We start from the raw sequence: 21305 nt of genomic DNA, 5'->3' as shown, positions 1-21305 counted from the left end.
AGATCCTCTGGAGAAGGAAATGGCAACCAACTCCAGGATTCTTGATGGGATAATCCCATGGACAAAGGAGCCCGGGGGGACACAGTACATGGGACTGCAAAGAGTCAAACAGGACTAAGCACACATATATATGGACCATTTATTTACAGAAAGACACACAACGGAAGTCAGTCCACGGGCCTTGGACTAATGATGTTAGAAGGGGATTGAGACCTCTGTTAGAGGTGTCTGCCTACATGCTCTCCATCCTCAATCCTCCTGAGATCTTCCCTGTACCATCGAGCTGTAATGTCTCAACGTGGGTGCCTAAACATTACCGAGTCCAAGTTCGTCTGGTTCTTCGCACAACAGGCCAATAAATCCAGACGAATTGTTGGTACAAGGGCTAGTGACGTTTTTTGGAAAGCCAGCAGACTGAGACGATGGTGGATTTGTGTCCTAAATAACCATGCTGCCAGAGTTACAATTCAGGCCTCTTTAATCCTAAAAGGGGAGTGAGGAAAGTCAAACACTTCCCGGTTCCCATCACCCTGAGGAGGGGGTGTGTTCATTTCCTGCGCCTGCAGTCATTCACAGGTGAGCCTGGTCAGGCTGTTTCTTTGGAGCTAAACAGAGGTGTTTTAGCCTCATACTCATAACCTGGGAGGCAAGATTCCCAGAGGTGGGCCATTAGGTATAATTTGAGATTATAAATAACATCCTTTTAGGGATTAATTTGCGCTAGAAAACAAAGGCCCTTCCCTATTACATTAACTACTTTCTTACCTGAGTTTTTGTAGAAGGATGCTAATTTTGCGCTTGTTTCTCCTGTATCTGCACGCTCCACGACCGCTGTTACCCAGGCGGGCAGGGTGAATTCGACGTTAAGATCAGCCTCTGAAGGACACAATTAGGGCAGTCACTCGAGTGAAAGAAATGAGTGAGAGGAACAAACTATTGGGGCAACTCCAAAATAACGGGGGTCACCAGTAGGGCATTTGTACCTGGGGGTCCCGGAGAGCAGACGTGTGACCAGTCTCCTGGGCACCAGGCTGACCTCAGAGCCCTCCCTCCCGCGCCCTCCAGTGGGCTTTTCGGCCCCCTCTCCCTTGCTTTTTCAGTAGAGCAGTCGGGCGGCTTCCAGGGAGTTGAGTGGGACCACCGAGCAGCTCCCGGGGCCCGGCCGGCCGCCCCGCAGCCTCCCCCAGCCCCGGGCGCCGGAGCGCCGAGCCTTCGGCTTCAGAAAGCTCTCCCCTCCCTCTCCTCTCGCCTCCACATCCGCGCCCAGGCCTACGGCGGAGGCCACAGACAGCACCGCCGCCGGTGGAAACTCCGCCCGGGCGGCGTCTCACCTCGCGAGACACAAAAAACCCAGGAAGTCCCGCGACGAGCTCGCTCAGCGCAGCCCACGCGACGCGGCCCAACTCCCCGGACTAGGCCCTGGGGCAAGCCGTCTACACCACTGCCTGATGCTTCTCCGCTATTTTTTTTAAACTATGGCTTCAAAGGGATTATAAATCAAAGACTTGTATCATATGATTATGACACGGTTTAATTTCATTTAAGCCTGGCTGGACTCTTACGCCGGCCCGTCTCGGTTGCGAACAGGCAAAAGCCTGGGCCACCTCTAACGAGGTCCTCTTTCCCAGAGGCTCCTGGTCGCTCCCCCCACCCCCTCCCGAGCCCGCCTCTTCCTATGGGCGGGGCTACCGGTCGGCGCGGCCGGGCTCGCGCCACTGCGCACTCGCGGGAGGGCGGTACCACGGCGGCGGCGACATGGGGGGGCGCGGAGCAGACGCCGGAAGTAGCGGAGGGACGGGTCCCCCCGAGGGGTACTCAGCGCCGGCCGCCTCCGCCAGAGCCGCGGCCAGAGCCAAGGCCCGAGGGGGTGGGCGTGGCGGCCGCCGGAACACGACGCCCTCCGTTCCCTCTCTTCGCGGAGCGGCGCCGCGTCGCTCGTCTCCATCGGCTGCCATGAGCGAGCGCCTCCGCCCCAGGTGAATCCGCAGGGCACCCTCTTCCCCTCAGCCCCTCGCCCGGTGTTGTGTCGTGGGGTACACGGAGTCGAGGCGGGTGCGACGTGGGGTCCGAGCGAGCCTGGGCCCTGCGAGTCTCCGTGTGGGTGCCTTGCCGTCCGGGCGGGGAGAGGGGAGGGATGCTTGGCGGACTGGGAAACCTGGTCCCCGGGGGCGCCGGAGCGGTGACTCCTCAGGGCCCGGGTCGCCCCCCGACCCCATCTTCCCCCCCCGCCCCCCATCTTTCCCTGTTTGGAATGAAGTCTGGTCGGTCCCGGCGGAGAGAAGGGGGCCCCAAAGCTTCCCTGTCCTAAATTTAGGAGGGTGGGGGGATGGGAGAATAGCCGATGTTCGAGAGGAGCCTCTCGGGGGCCTGTGAGGGGACGGCGGGGCGGGTAGCCGGTCTCCCCAAGGTCGGGAAGAAGGACTGGGCTTAACTCCGCAGGACGGAAGGGTTAGGTCAGATCGAAGCCCTTGTGCTCTGCTGGGCCGTCGTGGACGCAGAATGGGCTAGGGCCAAAGTGATGACCTGTGGCTTCCCTCCTCGGCCGTAGCGTGAAGAGCAGGCAGAATTCTAAACAGTTTGGGTGCGGAGCCGTTTGACTCCGAAGGCTGGAGGTAGGGCTATATTGCGACGCACTTTTCCTCCGAGCCTGGACCCGGGGCTTAACCTGGAGAGTGCTGAGGATTCTTTTCCTTTTTCTCATTTCTCACCTCTGTGAACAGGTTAGGGAGGAAAAAGTTGGGATTGTACCCCGGAATGGAGAAGATGGACTTTATTTGGAATTAGAAAAATCCCTCATCGTGGAGTTTGAACTGAAAACTAGATATCACCAAGTCCCATCTTTCATTCTTCTGATCAGGAAGCAGATTTAGAAAGCTCAGTTGCTTTACCTGGGTCTTTCTATGCCAATACTTTGGCCATCTGATGCGAAGAACTGACTCATGTGAAAAGACCCTGATGCTGGGGAAGATTGACAGCGGGAGGAGCAGGGGACAACAGAGGATGAGATGGTTGGATGGCATCACCGACTTAATGGACATGAGTTTGAGTAAACTCTGGGAGTTGGTGATGGATCAGGAGGCCTGGTGGAGCTGCAGTCCATGGGGTTGCAAAGAGTTGGGCACAACTGAGCAACTGATGGAGAAGGCAATGGCACCCCACTCCAGTACTCTTGCCTGGAAAATCCCATGGACGGAGGAGCCTGGTGGGCTGCAGTCCATGGGGTCGCTAAGAGTCAGACAGGACTGAGCGACTTCAGTTTGACTTTTCACTTTCATGCATTGGAGAAGGAAATGGCAACCCACTCCAGTGTTCTTGCCTGGAGAATCCCAGGGACAGGAAAGCCTGGTGGGCTGCCGTCTATGGGGTCGCACAGAGTCAGACACAACTGAAGCGACTTAGCAGCAGCAGCAAGACTGAACTGAACTTCTAGGTTCACTGTTCTCTTCATTCCCCACCCGCCCCCCCCCCCCCCCCAAAATAATCTCAGCGAAGCCTAAGTGAATGAGACGGGGGTTGCCTTGATAAATTATACTGTAGGTTTTTTTTGTCTCTCTACGTATTCAGTGATTTTTGAATGTAATTGACAGTCTTTCCATGGGGACCCGACCCTAGAGGATATTAATTCTTAGGGTTGAGATTCTGGAAAGCATCTTGGAAGTTCTTTAGCGCAATAGTGAAAATCAAGAGTTCTCCAAACTTCTGCATATTGATTTGGGTCATGTAGTGAGAGAGCCATAAACCCCCTGCTTGTATATGAAAGAAGAGTGGGCTGAATTTGAAATTAGGGGCCCAGTGTACCAACTTGCTACTGAGATTAGTCACAAGATCCTTACGTATAGTAAGCCTGATATAACTGCCAGTTTTTTCCTTCCCACACCCAGTTTGTACTTCCAGCAGTCCCTCGGGATGTCTCACATATCTGAAAAAGTCTAAATATTTCTCTGAAAAACATTCCTGTTATCCAGTGCTGTACACAGATACACTGGATGCACTTATACTCCTAGCAGGCCCTTTTATCTCGTTCACACAATCTCACATGGTAACTTCTTTACTGTGAGAGAAGTCACGTGAGCTGGCAGTGCTTTCTCTGCTCCCATGTGTTGTGTAGTACAGTGGATCAGATCCAGCTGTCTTAGCATCTTCAAGTCGGTTCAGATCTGTGGATCTGTTTCCTCAATTTTAAGAGGAAGCGTTGGTCTATGATGGTGGGTCTTCATACAGGAGGGTTGGGTATGGGTATGTGCGCCTGTGCTTGCTCAGTTGTGTCCGACTCTTCAACCCCATGGACTGTAGCCCAGCAGGCTCCTCTGTCTATGGAATTATCTAGGCAAGAGTGTCAGAGTGGGTTGCCATTTCCTCTCCAGGGGATCTTCTCGACCCAGGGATCGAGCCCACCCTCTTGCATCTTCTGCGTTGGTAGGTGGGTTCTTTACTAGCTGAGCCACTGGGGAAGCCCTGCGTGGGAGGGAGGTCCCTACTCCAGTTAAAACATCCATTATCTGTTTTATAAATTGAAGGATCTTTTTTTTTAGTAGGGTGAAATAGTTCTGTCATTTTTAAAATAAAGTTTGAAAACCAATAGTCTGTGTATTCTAGGATTTCTTCTGTGCTCAGTCTCTAGGAGGGGACAGGAGGGTTGAAGAGAAGTGAAGTGATGAAAAGTATTCTGCCATCCTGAGAAGTAACAGATGCTAAACAATAATCTGTAACTAAATGGCTAGGGACAATGTAATTAGTTATAGGGTGGCTGCTCAAATTATAACCTGGCATATGGCATTAATGTTAAAAGTTACAATCTGACTGATTGTGTTGAGCATGACGCTAAGGTTTTGTAAAATATTCATGATGTTGAAAGAAATGCTTCAAGGATGAATTCTGCAAAGAGCTTAGAAAAAGGAGAATGAAGAACATTTAGGGCTCATTCTTAATCCAGAACCATCCAAAGGCGAGAACTCCCAAAAGGCCAGAGAGCGCTTTCTGGTACCGGGAGACATCAGCTAATTATGAGGCAGGAATATTTCGTGTGACTTTCTCAGTTTAATTGAAATCTTCAAAACCAGCCCATCCTCTTGACGTTCATCGTCTTGTCACTAGAAAGATAGTAACCTTCTCTCCCATTATAAATGAGGAAATTGGAAAGTTGTAGTCAGACCATGAGTTTGCTGGCAGTGACTCAGCAGCCCCGGCACAATCATCTGTTGGAACACTGATAAAAGAGGAGTTGGGGGACCGTCACCGTCATTCGAGGAGTTTCTCTTCGGGTGGCAGCTGGCCTTCCACCAGTGTTCTGCAGCTGTTGTCAGGATGGGTGTAGCGATTTCTTGGTTCCACTAGCACATCCATTTAATGATTATTAAAGCCTGATATTTATCTAGTTTTTAGCCTCCAGTACTTCAAGGTAAGATCTAATTCCCTGAGAGAAAGGTGAGGAGATCTTATTTTGTAAACAGCTGAGTCTTAGGATGCTGCAGTCCATTGGGTCTCAAAGAGTCGGACACACTGAACTGAGCTGAGGCTTAGACCGGTATTGCCCCTGCCGGTTGGCTAGTGCTTCCTCAGAATCATAACCCCCATATTATCATTCCAAGCCTAAACTGGGTCCATACTCATCGATTAAAAATGTTAGATACGTTCACAAGTAAGAGAGAATTAAGCTCAGGGTGATAAATTTTCGCCAACGTCCAGACCTGATCAAAGCCCCTCTACTCACATAGAATGTGTAACTATTGAAGATACTGTGCGTTCAAATTCAGTATTTTCCAGAAAGCTCTCTTACCCTGTAGATAGAGCAACTTGAACCCTGAAGAGCTTTCATTATAACAGCTTATGCTGCTTTGTATAAACCAACCTTTCGCCAGCTCTGTCCAGTAGAATTTTCTGTAACTCTTCTGTCCATGGTAAGTGTACTGGAGCAGGTTGCCATTTCCTCTTCCGGTGGTCTTCCCGACCCAGGGATTGAACCCAAGTCTTGTGCGGCTCCTGCGTTGCAGGTGGATTCTTTACTGCTGAGCCACCAGGGTAGCACAGTTCCATGCAGTTTGACTTAAAAGTATACCTCCTTTAATAATTTCTGTTTCTAACTGGAGCTTAGAAGTCCAGCCAGCACTGGTTCTTACACAGAAAACATACAAACTCTGTCTCCGTCATACACCTCAGAATACTTGACCGAGAAAGAGGGGTGATTTTTCTTTAAACCTGGACATTTTAAGCAACTGGTGCTGCAGTGTAACAGTAACAAGCTGGTGAAGTAACTTCTCTTACAATACCAGGTGGTGCAGCCAGCCATCAAGTTAATGTGTCTAAGAGCTGCCTTTGCAGTGATTGTCCAGAAAAGTAATTTGATGCATTAGAGGGCAGAGAGCTTTTGTGTTAATGTGATAATTGGGGGAAAATCAGAGATGAAAGAAAGTCAAAGAATAAAGGCTACCTCCGGCCTCTAATGCTCTTCGTGTGTAGCACCATTTTTATAAGGATTTTAAGCGTAAATAGGCAAAGGCAGCCATACCCGTCTTAGATGCCACATGGACAGGAGTAAAATTAGGGTAACTTGGAATGGTAATTTCAGGAAACGGAGGACGAGATCACCTTAATTAGGTAGAGTTGGAGCACTTAGTCATCAGTGTCTTCCTGCGCTTGTTTATTCCCAGTAAGCATTTCAAATTGTCAGGCTTCTTTTTAGAAATTAGCTGTACTAATTTAAGCTCGACCTTCCTCCTGTTATTTTACATTTTTGCTCTTCTAACTTTTTTGCCTGTTGGGATTATCATATGACGATCTATCTCTCAGACAAGAGGGCAAATTTAATATGTTTAAATTACAATTTGAAGTGTGCAGAAGACCAATTCTTTTTTCTTTTGTTCTCTTTGTGGTTTAATTCCAGGAAAAGGAGAAGGAATGGCAGTGAAGAAGACCACCATCTCCCCCCACAGACCAAAAGGAGCAGTAGAAATCCTGTCTTTCACGATTCTTGGGACACAGAGGTAGGAAGTGTGGTCGAGAGCACCTGCTGTTTGCACTGCTTGAGCCACTTCTGGGTAATGAAAATTATTCTTTGAGTAGAGAAAAGTGATCCGACTTGATTGCAGTGTTTCTAACCTTTTTTTTTTTTTCTTTCTTCTGAGTCATGGCTGTTTTGAGGATGCTACCCACCTTCTCCACAGCAAAACAGCCTGTGTTTGCATGTAGTAATACATACAAATGCCCAGAATTTGTATGTTATGGGTTTTATGGACCTCTGAAAGCCCATCTTTGAACCCTTGCTGGTATTTCAGAAGCCAACTTCTTTTCCTTTTTTTTTTTTAATGACCATTTTAAAAGTCTTTATCGAATTTATTGCCATATTGTTTCTCTTTTATGATTTGGTTTTTTGACCTTGAGGCATATGGGATCTTGGCTCCCAACCAGGGATGGAATCCGCACTCCCTGCATTAGAAGGTGCAAAGTCCCAACCACTGGACAGGGAATGAGCCTCTGAACTGAGGTTTCCTGGGTGCTTCAGTGTCCCTCCTGTGCACTTGAATGCCTGGCCTGCAGTGGGGCAGGGAAGCCGACCAGATGCTGCTATTATTAATAAATGATGCACCTGAAGCTTTGACCCTCAACAGTTGTCGGCCTAAGAGAGAAACTCCTCGCTGCAGAGGTCCCTAAGCCCCAGCCTTGTCATTTAAAGCAGAACTCCGTGCCTCCCAATTCTCGCATAACCAGAATAATTTGTACTTTAGTTCTTGATAGTAGGATTTGATCTATATCCGGTCTTTATAGCAGAAATCCAAAGTAACTCCCTCAAGGAGGGAAAAAATCAGTAACTGTCAGGTAGGTAATCCTCATTCAAGAGCAGCTGATGCACCCCAGAGCAGACTCGATTCTTCTACGTGGAGACTGAATTTTCTGTAGCTTTTATCCCCCCTTTTAAATCCTCGTATCATTTTTTTCTCCCTTTAGAGTAGCAGAAAAGTATTGAGCTTTTGGTTAACGTAATAACTAGGGAATTTCACAGATGGAAGAAAACCAAAGATTAAAGGCTGCCATGAACATCTAGCGATAAGAATTGAGTTTCCATGATTCTTTTGAGTTAAGACTATTCTTTAAAAGAGTACGTGATGATTACTTTTATGGTATCAGTGTAAATATTTCTTTACTTGTGCCTGTATGTCAGACCTGCTATATGATGTTTGCATGAGTTCAAAGGTACAGTAGATCTTTTTATTTATTTATTTTTTGTATTGATCTTTTCCCCCCTGCGTCTACAGTTCTAAGGCTTGAGAGCAGGAGTGTAAATGGTCATTTTTTAAAAAAATCAAGCATTTCTGATCTCTTATTTTGAATAATACTCCCTAGTGTTAGGTTTCGTTGTATTCTGATTGCTGTTTGTAGAGAATGACCTTCACTCCCTTGCTGATACCGATGCACTGGTCTCACAGAAGTTGGTGCATTGTTGTTCAACCTGTGGGTTCATGTGTGCTGTTCTTACTTGTCCAGAGAAATTCAGTGATTAAACCACTCTGTAGGTATTAGTCGGAAGCGTGGACTGGATTGCCCTGGTAATAATTAACAGTCAGTAAGACGGTAGGTGTTGCAAGAGGGCATCAGAGGGCAGACACACTGAAACCATATTCACAGAAAACTAGTCAATCTAATCACACTAGGACCACAGCCTTGTCTAACTCAATGAAACTAAGCCATGCCCGTGGGGCAACCCAAGACGGGCGGGTCATGGTGGAGAGATCTGACAGAATGTGGTCCACTGGAGAAGGAAATGGCAAACCACTTCAGTATTCTTGCCTTGAGAACCCCATGAACAGTATGAAAAGTAAAAAATGATACTGAAAGAGAAACTCGCTAAGTCAGTAGGTGCCCAATATGCTACTGGAGATCAGTGGAGAAATAACTCCAGAAAGAATGAAGGGATGGAGCCAAAGCAAAAACAATATCCAGCTGTGGATGTCACTGGTGATAGAAGCAAGGTCCAATGCTGTAAAGAGCAATATTGCATAGGAACCTGGAATGTCAGGTCCATGAATCAAGGCAAATTGGAAGTGGTCAAACAAGAGATGGCAAGAGTAAATGTCGACATTCTAGGAATCAGCGAACTGAAATGGACTGGAATGGGTGAATTTAACTCAGATGACCATTATATCTACTACTGCAGGCAGGAATCCCTCAGAAGAAATGGAGTAGCCATGATGGTCAACAAAAGAGTATGAAATGCAGTACTTGGATGCAATCTCAAAAACGACAGAATGATCTCGGTTCGTTTCCAAGGCAAACCATTCAATATCACAGTAATCCAAGTCTATGCCCCAACCAGTAACGCTGAAGAAGCTGAAGTTGAGTGGTTCTATGAAGACCTACAAGACCTTTTAGAACTAACACCCAAAAAAGATGTCCTTTTCATTATAGGGGACTGGAATGCAAAAGTAGGAAGTCAAGAAACACCTGGAGTAACAGGCAAATTTGGCCTTGGAATACGGAGTGAAGCAGGGCAAAGACGAATAGTTTTGCCAAGAAAATGCACTGGTCATAGCAAACACCGTCTTCCAACAACACAAGAGAAGACTCTATACATGGACATCACCAGATGGTCAACACCAAAATCAGCTTGATTATATTCTTTGCAGCCAAAGATGGACAAGCTCTATACAGTCAGCAAAAACAAGACCAGGAGCTGACTGTGGCTCAGACCATGAACTCCTTATTGCCAAATTCAGACTTAAATTGAAGAAAGTAGGGAAAAACCACTAGACCATTCATGTATGACCTAAATCAAAACCCTTATGATTATACAGTGGAAGTGAGAAATAGATTTAAGGGCCTAGATCTGATAGATAGAGTGCCTGATGAACTATGGAATGAGGTTCGTGACATTGTACAGGAGACAGGGATCAAGACCATCCCCACGGAAAAGAAATGCAAAAAAGCAAAATAGCTGTCTGGGGAGGCCTTACAAATAGCTGTGAAAAGAAGAGAAGTGAAAAGCAAAGGAGAAAAGGAAAGATATAAACATCTGAATGCATTGTTCCAAAGAATAGCAAGAAGAGATAAGAAAGCCTTCCTCAGCGATCAATGCAAAGAAATAGAGGAAAACAACAGAATGGGAAAGACTAGAGATCTCTTCAAGAAAATCAGAGATACCAAAGGAACATTTCATGCAAAGATGGGCTCGATAAAGGACAGAAATGGTATGGACCTAACAGAAGCAGAAGATATTAAGAAGAGGTGGCAAGAATACACAGAAGAACTGTACAAAAAAGATCTTCACGACCCAGATAATCACGATGGTGTGATCACTGACCTAGAGCCAGACAATTGGAATGTGAAGTCAAGTGGGCCTTAGAAAGCATCACTACAAACAAAGCTAGTGGAGGTGATAGAATTCCAGTTGAGCTATTCCAAATCCTGAAAGATGATGCTGTGAAAGTGCTGCACTCAATATGCCAGCAAATTTGGAAAACTCAGCAGTGGCCACAGGACTGGAAAAGGTCAGTTTTCATTCCAATCCCAAAGAAAGGCAATGCCAAAGAATGCTCAAACTACTGCACAATTGCACTCATCTCACATGCTAGTAAAGTAATGCTCAAAATTCTCCCAAGCCAGGCTTCAGCAATATGTGAACCGTGAACTTCCTGATATTCAAGCTGGTTTTAGAAAAGGCAGAGGAACCAGAGATCAAATTGCCAACATCTGCTGGATCATGGAAAAAGCGAGAGAGTTCTAGAAAAACATCTACTTCTGCTTTATTGACTATGCCAAAGCCTTAGACCATGTGGATCACAATAAACTGTGGAAAATTCTGAAAGAGATGGGAATACCAGACCACCTGATCTGCCTCTTGCGAAACCTGTATGCAGGTCAGGAAGTAACAGTTAGAACTGGACATGGAACAACAGACTGGTTCCAAATAGGAAAAGGAGAGTTCCAGAGAAACATCTATTTCTGCTTTATTGACTATGCCAAAGCCTTTGACTGTGTGGATCACAATAAACTGTGGAAAATTCTGAAAGAGATGGGAATTCCAGACCACCTGATCTGCCTCTTGAGAAATCTGTATGCGGGTCAGGAAGCAACAGTTAGAACTGGACACGGAACAACAGACTGGTTCCAAATAGGACAAGGAGTACACCAAGGCCGTATATTGTCACCCTGTTTATTTAACTTATATGCAGAGTACATCATGAGAAACGCTGGACTGGAAGAAACACAAGCTGGAATCAAGATTGCCGGGAGAAATATCAATAACCTCAGATATGCAGATGATACCACCCTTATGGCAGAAAGTGAAGAGCAACTCAAAAGCCTCTTGATGAAAGTGAAAGTGGAGAGTGAAAAAGTTGGCTTAAAGCTCAACATTCAGAAAACGAAGATCATGGCATCCGGTCCCACCACTTCATGGGAAATAGATGGGGAAACGGTGGAAACAGTGTCAGACTTTATTTTTCTGGGCTCCAAAATCACTGCAGATGGTGACTGCAGCCATGAAATTAAAAGACACTTACTCGTTGGAAGGAAAGTTACCACCAACCTAGATAGCATATTCAAAAGCAGAGACATTACTTTGCCAACAAAGGTTCATCTAGTCAAGGCTATGGTTTTTCCAATGGTCATGTATGGATGTGAGAGTTGGACTGTGAAGAAGGCTGAGCGCCGAAGAATTGATGCTTTTGAACTGTGGTGTTGGAGAAGACTCTTGAGAGTCCCTTGGACTGCAAGGAGATCCAGCCAGTCCATTCTGAAGGAGATCAGCCCTGGGATTTCTTTGGAAGGAATGATGCTAAAGCTGAAACTCCAGTACTTGGGCCACCTCATGCGAAGAGTTGACTCATTAGGAAAGACTCTGATGCTGGGAGGGATTGGGGGCAAGAGAAGGGGACGACAGAGGATAAGATGGCTGGATGGCATCACGGACTCGATGGACGTGAGTCTGAGTGAACTCCGGGAGTTGGTGATGGACAGGGAGGCCTGGCGTGCTGTGATTCACGGGGTCGCAAAGAGTCGGACACGACTGAGCAGCTGATCTGATCTGATCTGACAGGTACTTTTTACCTGTCGTGGTAACCTGAACCTGCTGGTATGCCCTCAGTTTCATCACATTTACCGGCATCTGGTGCTGTTGAGTAATGTGGCCGAGCAAACCCAGGGAGTGCTGGAGCAGCAAATGGCAGGGGGGGATACCTTTAAAATGGAAAGTTAAGTCCTGAATAATTAAATCTACCACTGGAGTAGATCATTATATTTATAGCGTAAAAATAACCAGTTTAGGGACATTTGGGTGCTCGTTGACAATTGTGTACAAAGGGGAATATAGTAATAAGTCATTACTAGTGGATTCTTAATTTTACTAATTTGCATAATAAAGTGTATTGTTAGTGAAAATAGTATCTTTTAATTCTAAGCTAGGGCCAGCAAGGTATATTTCTTTAAAACACTTAAGAGAAACCATGTCCTGTGTCTTTCTTGAAATACTTACGTTTAGAATTTTTTTCTTGTAACATGAACAACTTTCATTTGGTTAATTTCCAAAACTCACTGTTTTCTCCTAAATGTAATAATATTGGCAGGTACTGGGAAATAAGGCATGAGATGTTGGAATTATTTTGAACTGTGCCACAAGTTAAGTCATGCTTATCAGTAAAATGGAGATGGTATGGGCCTCTTTTTTCCTCGATTCTAGGAAGCTGAAGAATGTGAACCGACTTGCCGGATTAGTTATGTAAAGAGAAATTCTGAATCTACTTGTACATTTTTTCCTGTCACTTTGGTGGGTGTTATGATCTCTACTTTTTAGATGGAAAAATTGGGCCACAGAATAATAAAGTTGCTTGCCCAGAGATACATAGCTAGTACAAGGCAGGTCAGTGGGCCCCAGAATGTGAGCTACCCACAGTGTGAACCATCTCCCAGAAGACAGATCAGAAGATCTGAGGGACTTTGCTAAATATATCCAGTGCTGCTAGGTCCTGCGCTTCTCTTGAATCATGGGAACAGAGAAGAATATTTTTCCCCAGTTAATGCTCTGAAACTGTATTAGCTCAAAAGCAAGTTTAGTAAAGAAATTGGGGTTTGGTGTTCTTTTCAACTCTGATTGGTCTTTGCCTTGAAGACTTTGATTATTTACTCCAGTGGCTTAGATTTAATGCCTTGGGAGCTTTAGGGTAGTGTTTTGAAAATTGAGATCTGATTTACAGGTATAGGAATATAAAAGTGTTTAGAAAGCCATTCTAGATGATTCCTGGTAGTTAAGGTCTAAAGCAGGTTTGATTTTCTGTCTAGTGAGTAAGTGAAGTGATTGGTCACTTTGTGTCTTCCTGTTGAGTCCTTTCCAAAGGTAGCCCTATTCCCTGACCTCACACAGTGACTGGATGGGTAAAAACTAGCTGAATTTAATCGATTTAGGCTGACCTTTTCTTTTTTTTTTTTTTTTAAGGCTGACCTTTTCTTAGGCTGGCCGTTTTGGTTTGAATTGTAGCTTTGGTTATAGGAATGATGCTCTTTATTTTCAGCTTGAACATCTTTCTTTACAAAAACTACACTGGATACTTCCACTGAGTCTGGCCTCTGGTGTGTAGGTAAATGCCTTACAAGAAGTACTGCTACCTGAGTGAATGAAAGCTGTACTGTTTTTAAATACAAAGACTCCAACTTAAAAAAAAAAACTTTATTTCGCTGTGCCAGGCAGGACTTAGCTGTGGCATGCAGACTCTTAGTTGCGGTGTGTGGGATCTAGTTCTCTGGCCAGGGATGGAACCAGGGCCCTCTGCATTGGGAGCACAGACTCTTAGCCACTGGACCAGCAGAGAAGTCTCCCCCACCCCCCACCTTTTTTTTTTTTTTTTAATACTTTTAACTTACTGAGCTTTTAAAGATCTTTTGGATCACTATAAAATCACAGCAGGTAGAGAACGAGAAGATGTGGAAATAAAACAGAGGTGGCTTAACTGGAACAGCCTCTGTCTTGTTCTTGTGTCTGCTAGAAGGGAAATCTTTGATGTCATATCCCCGGAACCCCAAGGGTGTTTTATTAGGAGTGCAGATGCGTGGCAAAAACAGCAGAACCAGGGGGATCTGTGCATCGTTAAAACTAGGATCCCATAAGTCCGTTTGTCTTAACTGATAAGAATCAGCAGAATGTTAGGTGATTTTTTTTTTGGAACAGTGTGAATTTATATGACCCTGGGAATATTTAGCATAGCTTTGTAAGAGGGTATTTTAAGACTTTGTTTTTGCTCACTCTTATCGTTAATCTGTCTAGGGTAGTAGGACCAGCCTGAGACAAAAGTCTGTTTTGGCAGACTTGGGGTTAGGTGTCAAGGTTGTATACTTAAAACCCTGTAGCAGGGGACTTCCTTGGTGGCTCAGTGGTAAAGAATCCACCTGCCATTGCAGGAGACACAGGTTCGGTCCCTGACCTGGGAGGATCCCACAGGCCATGGAGCAACTAAGCTCGTGCATCCCCAACTCTTGAGCCTGTGCTCTGGAGCTCAGGAGCTGCAGCTGCTGAAGGCCACGTGCCCTAGAGCCTGTGCTCTGCAAGAAGAGAAGCCACCGGAATGAGATGCCCTCGCACCAGAACTGGAGAGCAGACCTGCTCGCCGCAACTAGAGAAAAGCCTGTGCAGCAATGAAGACCCAGTACAGCCAAAAATAAACATAAATAAATTTAAGAAACTATTAAAAGAAAACAGCCCTGTAGCAAAGTAACTGAAATTATTAGGTTGATGCAAAAGTAATTGCAGTTTTTGCAACATTGAAATTTGCTATTTGATATTGAAATATAAGGCTTCCTAGGTGGTGCAAGTGGTAAAGAACCCACGTGCCAGTCCAGAAGATGTAAGAGACTCCGGGTTCTGTCTCCGGGTCAGAAAGTGGGCATGGCAGCCCATTCCAGTATTCTTGCCTGGAGAAGCCCATCAACAGAGGAGCCTGGCGGGCTACAGTCAGCAGGGTCACAGAGAGTTGGATACAACTGAAGTGACGTAGCACACATACACATTGGAATACATTCTAGATACATGTGGTTATGTTATACATCATTTTAATGTGCATTTGTCGCTTTTATCTTTTTTATATGACTTATTACTTGCTGTTTGTATTTATTTTAGACAATAGAAATGATGTTAGATAAAAAGCAAATTCTAGCAATTTCCTTATTTGAGTTCAAAATGGTTCGTAAAGCAGTGGAGACAACTTGCAACATCAGCAGTGCATTTGGCCCAGGAACTGTAATGAACGTACAGTGTGGAGGTGGTTCAAGGAGTTTTGGAAAGGAAATGAGAGCCTAAAGATGAGTGCAGTGGGTGGCCGTGGGAAATTGACAGCGGTCAGCTGAGACCATCATAAAAGCTGATCCTCTTACGGCTACACAGGAAGTTGCCAAAGAACTCACTGTTGACCATTCTACGGTCATTTGGCATTTGAAGCAAATTGGAAACGTGAAAAAGCTCGGTAAGTGGGTGTCTCATGAGCTGACTGGAAATGAAAAAAATCGTAGTTTTGAAGTGTCATCATCTCTCATCCTGTGCATCAACAATAACCATTTCTCAATTGGATTGTGATGTGTGACGAAAAGTGGATTTTATATGACACCTGGTGACGACCAGCTTAGTGGTTAGACTGAGAAGAAGCTCCAAAACACTTTCCAAAGCCAGCCTTGCATCAGAAAAAGTCATGGTTACTGTTTGGTGGTCTGCTGCTGATCTGACCACTACAGCTTTCTGAATCCCAGCGAAAACATTATGTCTGAGAAGTATGCTCAGCAAATCGATGAGATGCACCAAAAACTGCAATGCCTGCACCTGGTCAACAGAAAAGGCCCAGTTCTTCTCCACGACGATACCTGATCACGTCATGCAACCAATGCTCTCAAGTTGCCTCATATGCCATATTCACCTGACCTCTTGCCAACCAACTCCCACTTCTTCAAGTGCCTTGACAACCTTTTGCGAGGGAAAACTCGTCCACAACCAGCAGGAGGCAGAAAATGCTTTCCAGGAGCTCATCAAATCCCGAAGCAGGGGTATTTATGCAACAGGAATAAACAAACTGATTTCTCGTTGGTGAAAATGTGTTGATTGAAATGGTTCCTATTTTGATTAATAAAGATGTGTTTGAGCCTAGTTATACTGTGGTGTTGGAGAAGACTCTTGAGAGTCCCTTGGACTGCCAGGAGATCCAACCAGTCCATCCTAAAGGAGATCAGTCTTGGGTGTTCATTGGAGGGACTGATGCTGAAGCTGAGACTCCAGGACTTTGGCCACCTCATGCAAAGAGTTGACTCATTGGAAAAGACCCTGATGCTGGGAGGGATTGGGGGCAGGAGGAGAAGTGGACGACAGAGGATGAGATGGCTGGATGGCCTCACTGACTCGATGGACATGAGTCTGAGTGAACTTCGGGAGTTGGTGATGGACAGGGAGGCCTGGCGTGCTGCGATTCATGGGGTCACAAAGAGTTAGACACGACTGAGCGACTGAACTGAACTGACTGATTCTGATGTAAAATTCATGGTCCGAAACCATAATTACATTTGCACTGACCCAGTAACTTTTTAAAAGATCCATTCAAAATGGAGGAACACTCCTTTTAAAAGTTTTAGAAGTGTTAGTCACTCAGTTGTGTCCAATTCTTTTTGACCCCCTGGACTGGGGCCCACCGGGCTCCTCCGTCGAATTTCCCAGGCAAGAATGCTGGAGTGCGTTGCCTTTTCCTTTTCTGGGGGATCTTTTCAACCCATGGATCGAACCTGGGTCTCCCACATTGCAGGCAGATTCTTTGATCGTCTGAGCCACCAGGGAAGGCTCACTGTTCAAGTTCTTGAAATATTTGTGATACATTGCATCAGCTCTGAGCAGGGATAGCTACCCAAGCAGTTTCATCTTGAACCTGACTGTTGTCTCGTTGAGTAATGAGGATACATAAATGTTTTTAGGCAGGAACTTCAAACAGATGATGTGGCCCAACTGTCTCTTGTAAGGATATGCACTTACTCATGGACACAGACAAAGTGACCCCTGTATTTTCTTCCCATGCATATTTAGGAAGTAGTTTTAATTGGCCTACTGAACTTACTTGGAGTCTTATGGGCCCACTGGTATTAGCAGACCTGGAGCTCTCTCGAGTCATTGGGCACTTTGGGGGCACAATTTTAAGTAAGAAGTCCTGATGGACTTGGCTGGGATCACCTCTTGCACGTAATTCGCATTCTGCAGTGGCCTTAGGGTGAACTTCATTCTCACTCCAGGGATGGAGTGTGTAATACAACCAGCAAGATTTTTTTTTTCTTTTCAGGCTCATGTAAATTAAAAGCACCACTGAACCGGGAGATGGATGTGAGGGGAAGTCGGGGCTTGAAGGAAAATAAAATACGATGTTGCTGTGCTTTTCTAATTAAGAGAAAGCATAGAGCTCTAGGTAATAAATGTACACGTGTATTCCGGCTCGCTCTCTATGAAGCAGAGACTCACTAATTAACAGTCCCGCCTGGGGGACTTTCTAAAGCTTATTAGTAGAAAGTCTTCAGAGTTATTTTGCTCCTACCACGGGTTTAAGTGGGCTCTCTCTTAAACTGACTTCACACTGTGGGAACACCAGGGTCTTGACCTCTGCTGTATCATTGGAGCTGCGTGAACTAAGAAAAGGAGCTTCGGCTTCTCTGTCCCCTGCTCCATGATTTAGACGTATTCTTCTTTCTGCCAGAAACAGTACGTGTCCCTCTGCCTTCTCTCAGGCTTTTGAGTGCTTTTTTCTGTTACTTCTCCCTTCCTGGCCCTCCAAACAATCTGATCCAGAAAAGCTCCACCAAGCGGGGGAAATGCAATTTTTTCTTGTCTCAGGTTTTCAGGTTTTATAAGACAAAACGATTGATTTCTGCATATATCTTAAGGCTTTGTTAGAGACTTAAAATTTAGTTTTACACCTTCAGGGTTAAAAGGAAATAATGGTCTTTCCTTTATCCCATAAAGTTATGATCTGTTAGAGTAACTTCTCAGACTTTTTGAAGTGGTCCCATAGAAATGCTTCATTTTGTGACCCGTACATACCGAATATACTTGTGCATTGTTGAGAAGAAGCCTCACGGAACCAGTGCCCTTATCATGTGGCACTGTTTACATTATGCCGGTTGCTGCTGGCCCATGTGTGGATGGTGACGTATTCCCTGAAGCCCCGTCCCCCAGGTGCCCAGACAGGTCCAAGTAGGAACGAGTGCATCTCTGAAAGAGATTTGTTTTGTTTTCACCTTTAATGACAGTATGTATGGAAGGTTTTATGTGTATTTAAATAACATACAAAGTGCATTTACCTGGATTCCTGGGTTCTCAGTAGGTTCTCTCTTAGTCTAAAAGCATCATCAGTCTGCTGTCTGCTAATTATTCAACTGAAATAGTTCAGAGGTTCTTAAGCTGTTACATTAAATGAGATGAAACAGCCTTCCTAAAATCTTACTGACAGTATCATTGTATTTTTTAAGTCTCAGTCTTAGAAAAAACTGAAGACCTTACTCTCTTTGGAAGTAGCACTCTTTAGTTCTTTTAATGACTGCATTTTGTCCTCAAAAGAAGTATTTTTTTGTAGAAGCTATAGAAAATAAAGATTATTTTAAAGTAGGTCTAAATGCTAAATATTTTGGCATGTCTGTCCTTCCAGAATATTTTTGGTGTCCTTATGTGTATACATAAGCACTTTGAAAACTAGCAGACTTACTGTACATTATTCTGTAACCATAAAATGCTGTTAAAGACCTTTCTTCTTTAGTGTGTGTACGTCTCCGTCGTCACTGCTGGCCAGCTGCGTAGTTCTGTCGTGTGGATTACAGTCCATGTGTTGCATTTTATGTGTGTTGCATTGCAGTTTAATCAGTCGCCTCTAGTTTTAGACAGTTAGGTTGTCTCCATTTTTAGCTATTATAAACAAGGCTGCTCTAAAGATTTTAAGACATGTCTTTAAAACTCTGAGCTACAGGATACTTAGAACAGACTAGAAGTTGAAGGTATTTGTCCCCTTTCCCCTTTTTAACAGCATTTGTACAGCCATCTTTTCTGTTTATTTGAAAGAACTTCCATATTTTCTTAGAGTGGTGTCACCTTTGCTGTTAGAGTGTGAAATAATCTAAGATATAAACTTGACTTGCTAGATATGGATTCTAGTTCTTGCCTTAATTTTCAGACAGTGCTTGTAACGCGAAATGGCAAAGAAAAGCAAAGAGGAGGCAAAATGCTCTTGGTGGTGGGTTTCTTCCCCAGTCGAGTGGCCTGCTTGTCACCTGGCATGCCGAGCTGGGTATGCCGGTGGCAAACTACGTCAGGGGAGACTTTTCACGGAACACTGTTTCTGTTTGAATTGGCTTTGACTTCTTAGGTCTTCAGATAAATGTACAGTAATTGCTGCTGCTGCTAACCCTACCATCTGGTCTTATTCAACCTCTTAAAATGCTTCCATGAGTTTGTTTTTGCAGAAAGATGGGATAGGTTGTCTCCTACTGCCTATGGGCAGTGGGCTCCATGACCTGTTAGTATAAGTAACTGCAGATGATTTGGTGGACCGTGATATTTCTTGGTTTAAGAATGGACGTTCGTGAACATGGCTTTCGTTGCCATGTCAGTTTATATACATATTGGTAGGTGTAATTTTTTATCAGAAAATGAATAGAACTAGCTTTTTAAAAGTCATGTTTAAAGTATCTGGAAGCATATATGTGTTTATTTTTATAATGAAAACCCTGCAAAAAGTTGTAGGAAACGGTAGAAAAAAATCACAAACTCGAATTCCTCCATCTAACATAATTATTGTGATCTGTTTCTTCCCAGTCTTTTTCCTAATCTGTAGATTTCACACGATGGAAGGCAGGCATTTTAAAACCAATGTTTTCGTCTAAGGGAATATAAATTTAGATGTGTCCTCCCCCAAGAAAATTCTGCACAAGAGCGTTAACCTCCAGAGTTCTCTCTCCTCACGCGTTGACTCCTTCCGGCACGCTGTCGTGTGGAGCTGTGAATGGAGAAGGGCGCTGCTGACCGAGTTACTGGAGCTGTTGCTTGATTGTGTGGCTCAGTGGTGTCCTGTCCTGATTCTCTGTGACCCCGTGGACTGGAGCCCACCAGGCCCTTCTGGCCACGGGATTTCCCAGGCAAGAATACTGGAATGGGTTGCCATTTCCTCCTCCAGATCTTCCCGACCCAGGGATCAAACCCAGGTCTCTTGCATCAGCATGTGGGTTTTTGACCGTCTGAGTCAGCAGGAAAGCCCCAGGGTATCTGAAGTTAAACCCCAGTAGAGCTCCTGAGACCCCAGCAGCCTCATTGTGACTCGTGTCTCTTTCCTGTTCCAGTCTTCGGGCAGTGACAGCGGCGGCAGCAGCAGCAGCAGCATCAGCAGCCCCGACAGGGCCAGCGGGCCGGAGAGCAGCTTGCACCACCTCGCCGCCGGGCCAGGCCCCCACACCCCACAGCCCGCGCCCGAGCCATCCGCGCTGTGCCAAGGCCCCTACTTCCACATCAACCAGACCCTGAAGGAGGCCCACTTCCACAGCCTGCAGCATCGGGGACGGCCCCCCTCGTGACGCGCCGGCAGACTCTTGCCTTCTGTGAAGGGACAGTGCTGTGCAGATTTGATATTTCAAGTTAACGATGTTTTAAAAAAAATTGCACAAAAAATGCCTGTTGCCTTTTCAGTCTATATTTGAGATAATAGGTTAACAGGCTCTTGTTTACTTGTGGTTTGCTGCACTATTGCAATTTCCAAGGGGCTTTGAAGCAGTTTTTTATAGGATTCTTTTAAGGGTGGGAATCAAGGGAACCATAGGAGGACACCTCATCTGTGTGTTGAACCCATAGTTTGTCCAGTTTAGACTGCTTTCCAGGTCTGTCAGTTAGAAATTCTACTTTATGTAAAAAGGCCTTTTAAAACTGCAGGATCTTCAATTTTTTAAATAAATTAGTAAAGAGGATCTACTTTCCATGAAAAAAAAGAAAAAAAAAAAGATTTTTTTCCAGAACACAGAAAGCTGGACCAGTCTTGCACTGAAGCGAACTGCCATGCTACCTCTTAGCACGTGGACATCCTGTTGAAAGTGCTGTCCTCTGGGACAGGACGGTCAGACCCCGGATAGACTGTGAGTGAGTCAGCTCCCTCCCTGTAGCCGTCTTCTCTCTGCTATATATTTGTATTTTCAGAGAGAAGGGCTTTCTGATTCATGGACCCCAGATAGCTTGTTAACTGTTATTCCTCCAGAGTTTGCATCTCAGACTTAGGAAATACTGCTCAGCTCGGACAGTTACGGAATATGTAAGTGACTTCCGGTCTCAGGCACCACCTTGT

General features: G+C 45.2%; 1 protein-coding gene across 1 annotated transcript; it reads left to right on the top strand.

Annotated features, from left to right (window-relative positions):
* The first annotated feature begins 1726 nt into the window (after positions 1 to 1726).
* On the top strand, positions 1727 to 20934 carry VCF1 (VCP nuclear cofactor family member 1). The gene is made up of 3 exons (XM_055575027.1): positions 1727 to 1976; positions 6881 to 6980; positions 20317 to 20934. Exons 1-3 carry the CDS (start codon positions 1756 to 1758, stop codon positions 20545 to 20547), a joined length of 552 nt encoding a protein of 183 aa, XP_055431002.1. The 5' UTR covers positions 1727 to 1755; the 3' UTR covers positions 20548 to 20934.
* The last annotated feature ends 371 nt before the right edge of the window (positions 20935 to 21305 follow it).

The sequence above is a fragment of the Bubalus kerabau genome, chromosome 4 (genome assembly GCF_029407905.1).
Source record: "Bubalus kerabau isolate K-KA32 ecotype Philippines breed swamp buffalo chromosome 4, PCC_UOA_SB_1v2, whole genome shotgun sequence".
NCBI lineage: Eukaryota > Metazoa > Chordata > Mammalia > Artiodactyla > Bovidae > Bubalus > Bubalus kerabau.
This window is presented reverse-complemented; position numbering and strand designations above follow the sequence as displayed.

Excerpts from the sequence above, each read along its gene's own strand:
- VCF1 (XM_055575027.1), top strand. The coding sequence starts at position 1,756 with ATGGGGGGGCGCGGAGCAGACGCCGGAAGTAGCGGAGGGACGGGTCCC. Across the intron at positions 1,977-6,880 it reads AGCGAGCGCCTCCGCCCCAG|GAAAAGGAGAAGGAATGGCA; the intron begins GTGAATCCGCAG and ends GTTTAATTCCAG. Across the intron at positions 6,981-20,316 it reads ACGATTCTTGGGACACAGAG|TCTTCGGGCAGTGACAGCGG; the intron begins GTAGGAAGTGTG and ends TTCCTGTTCCAG.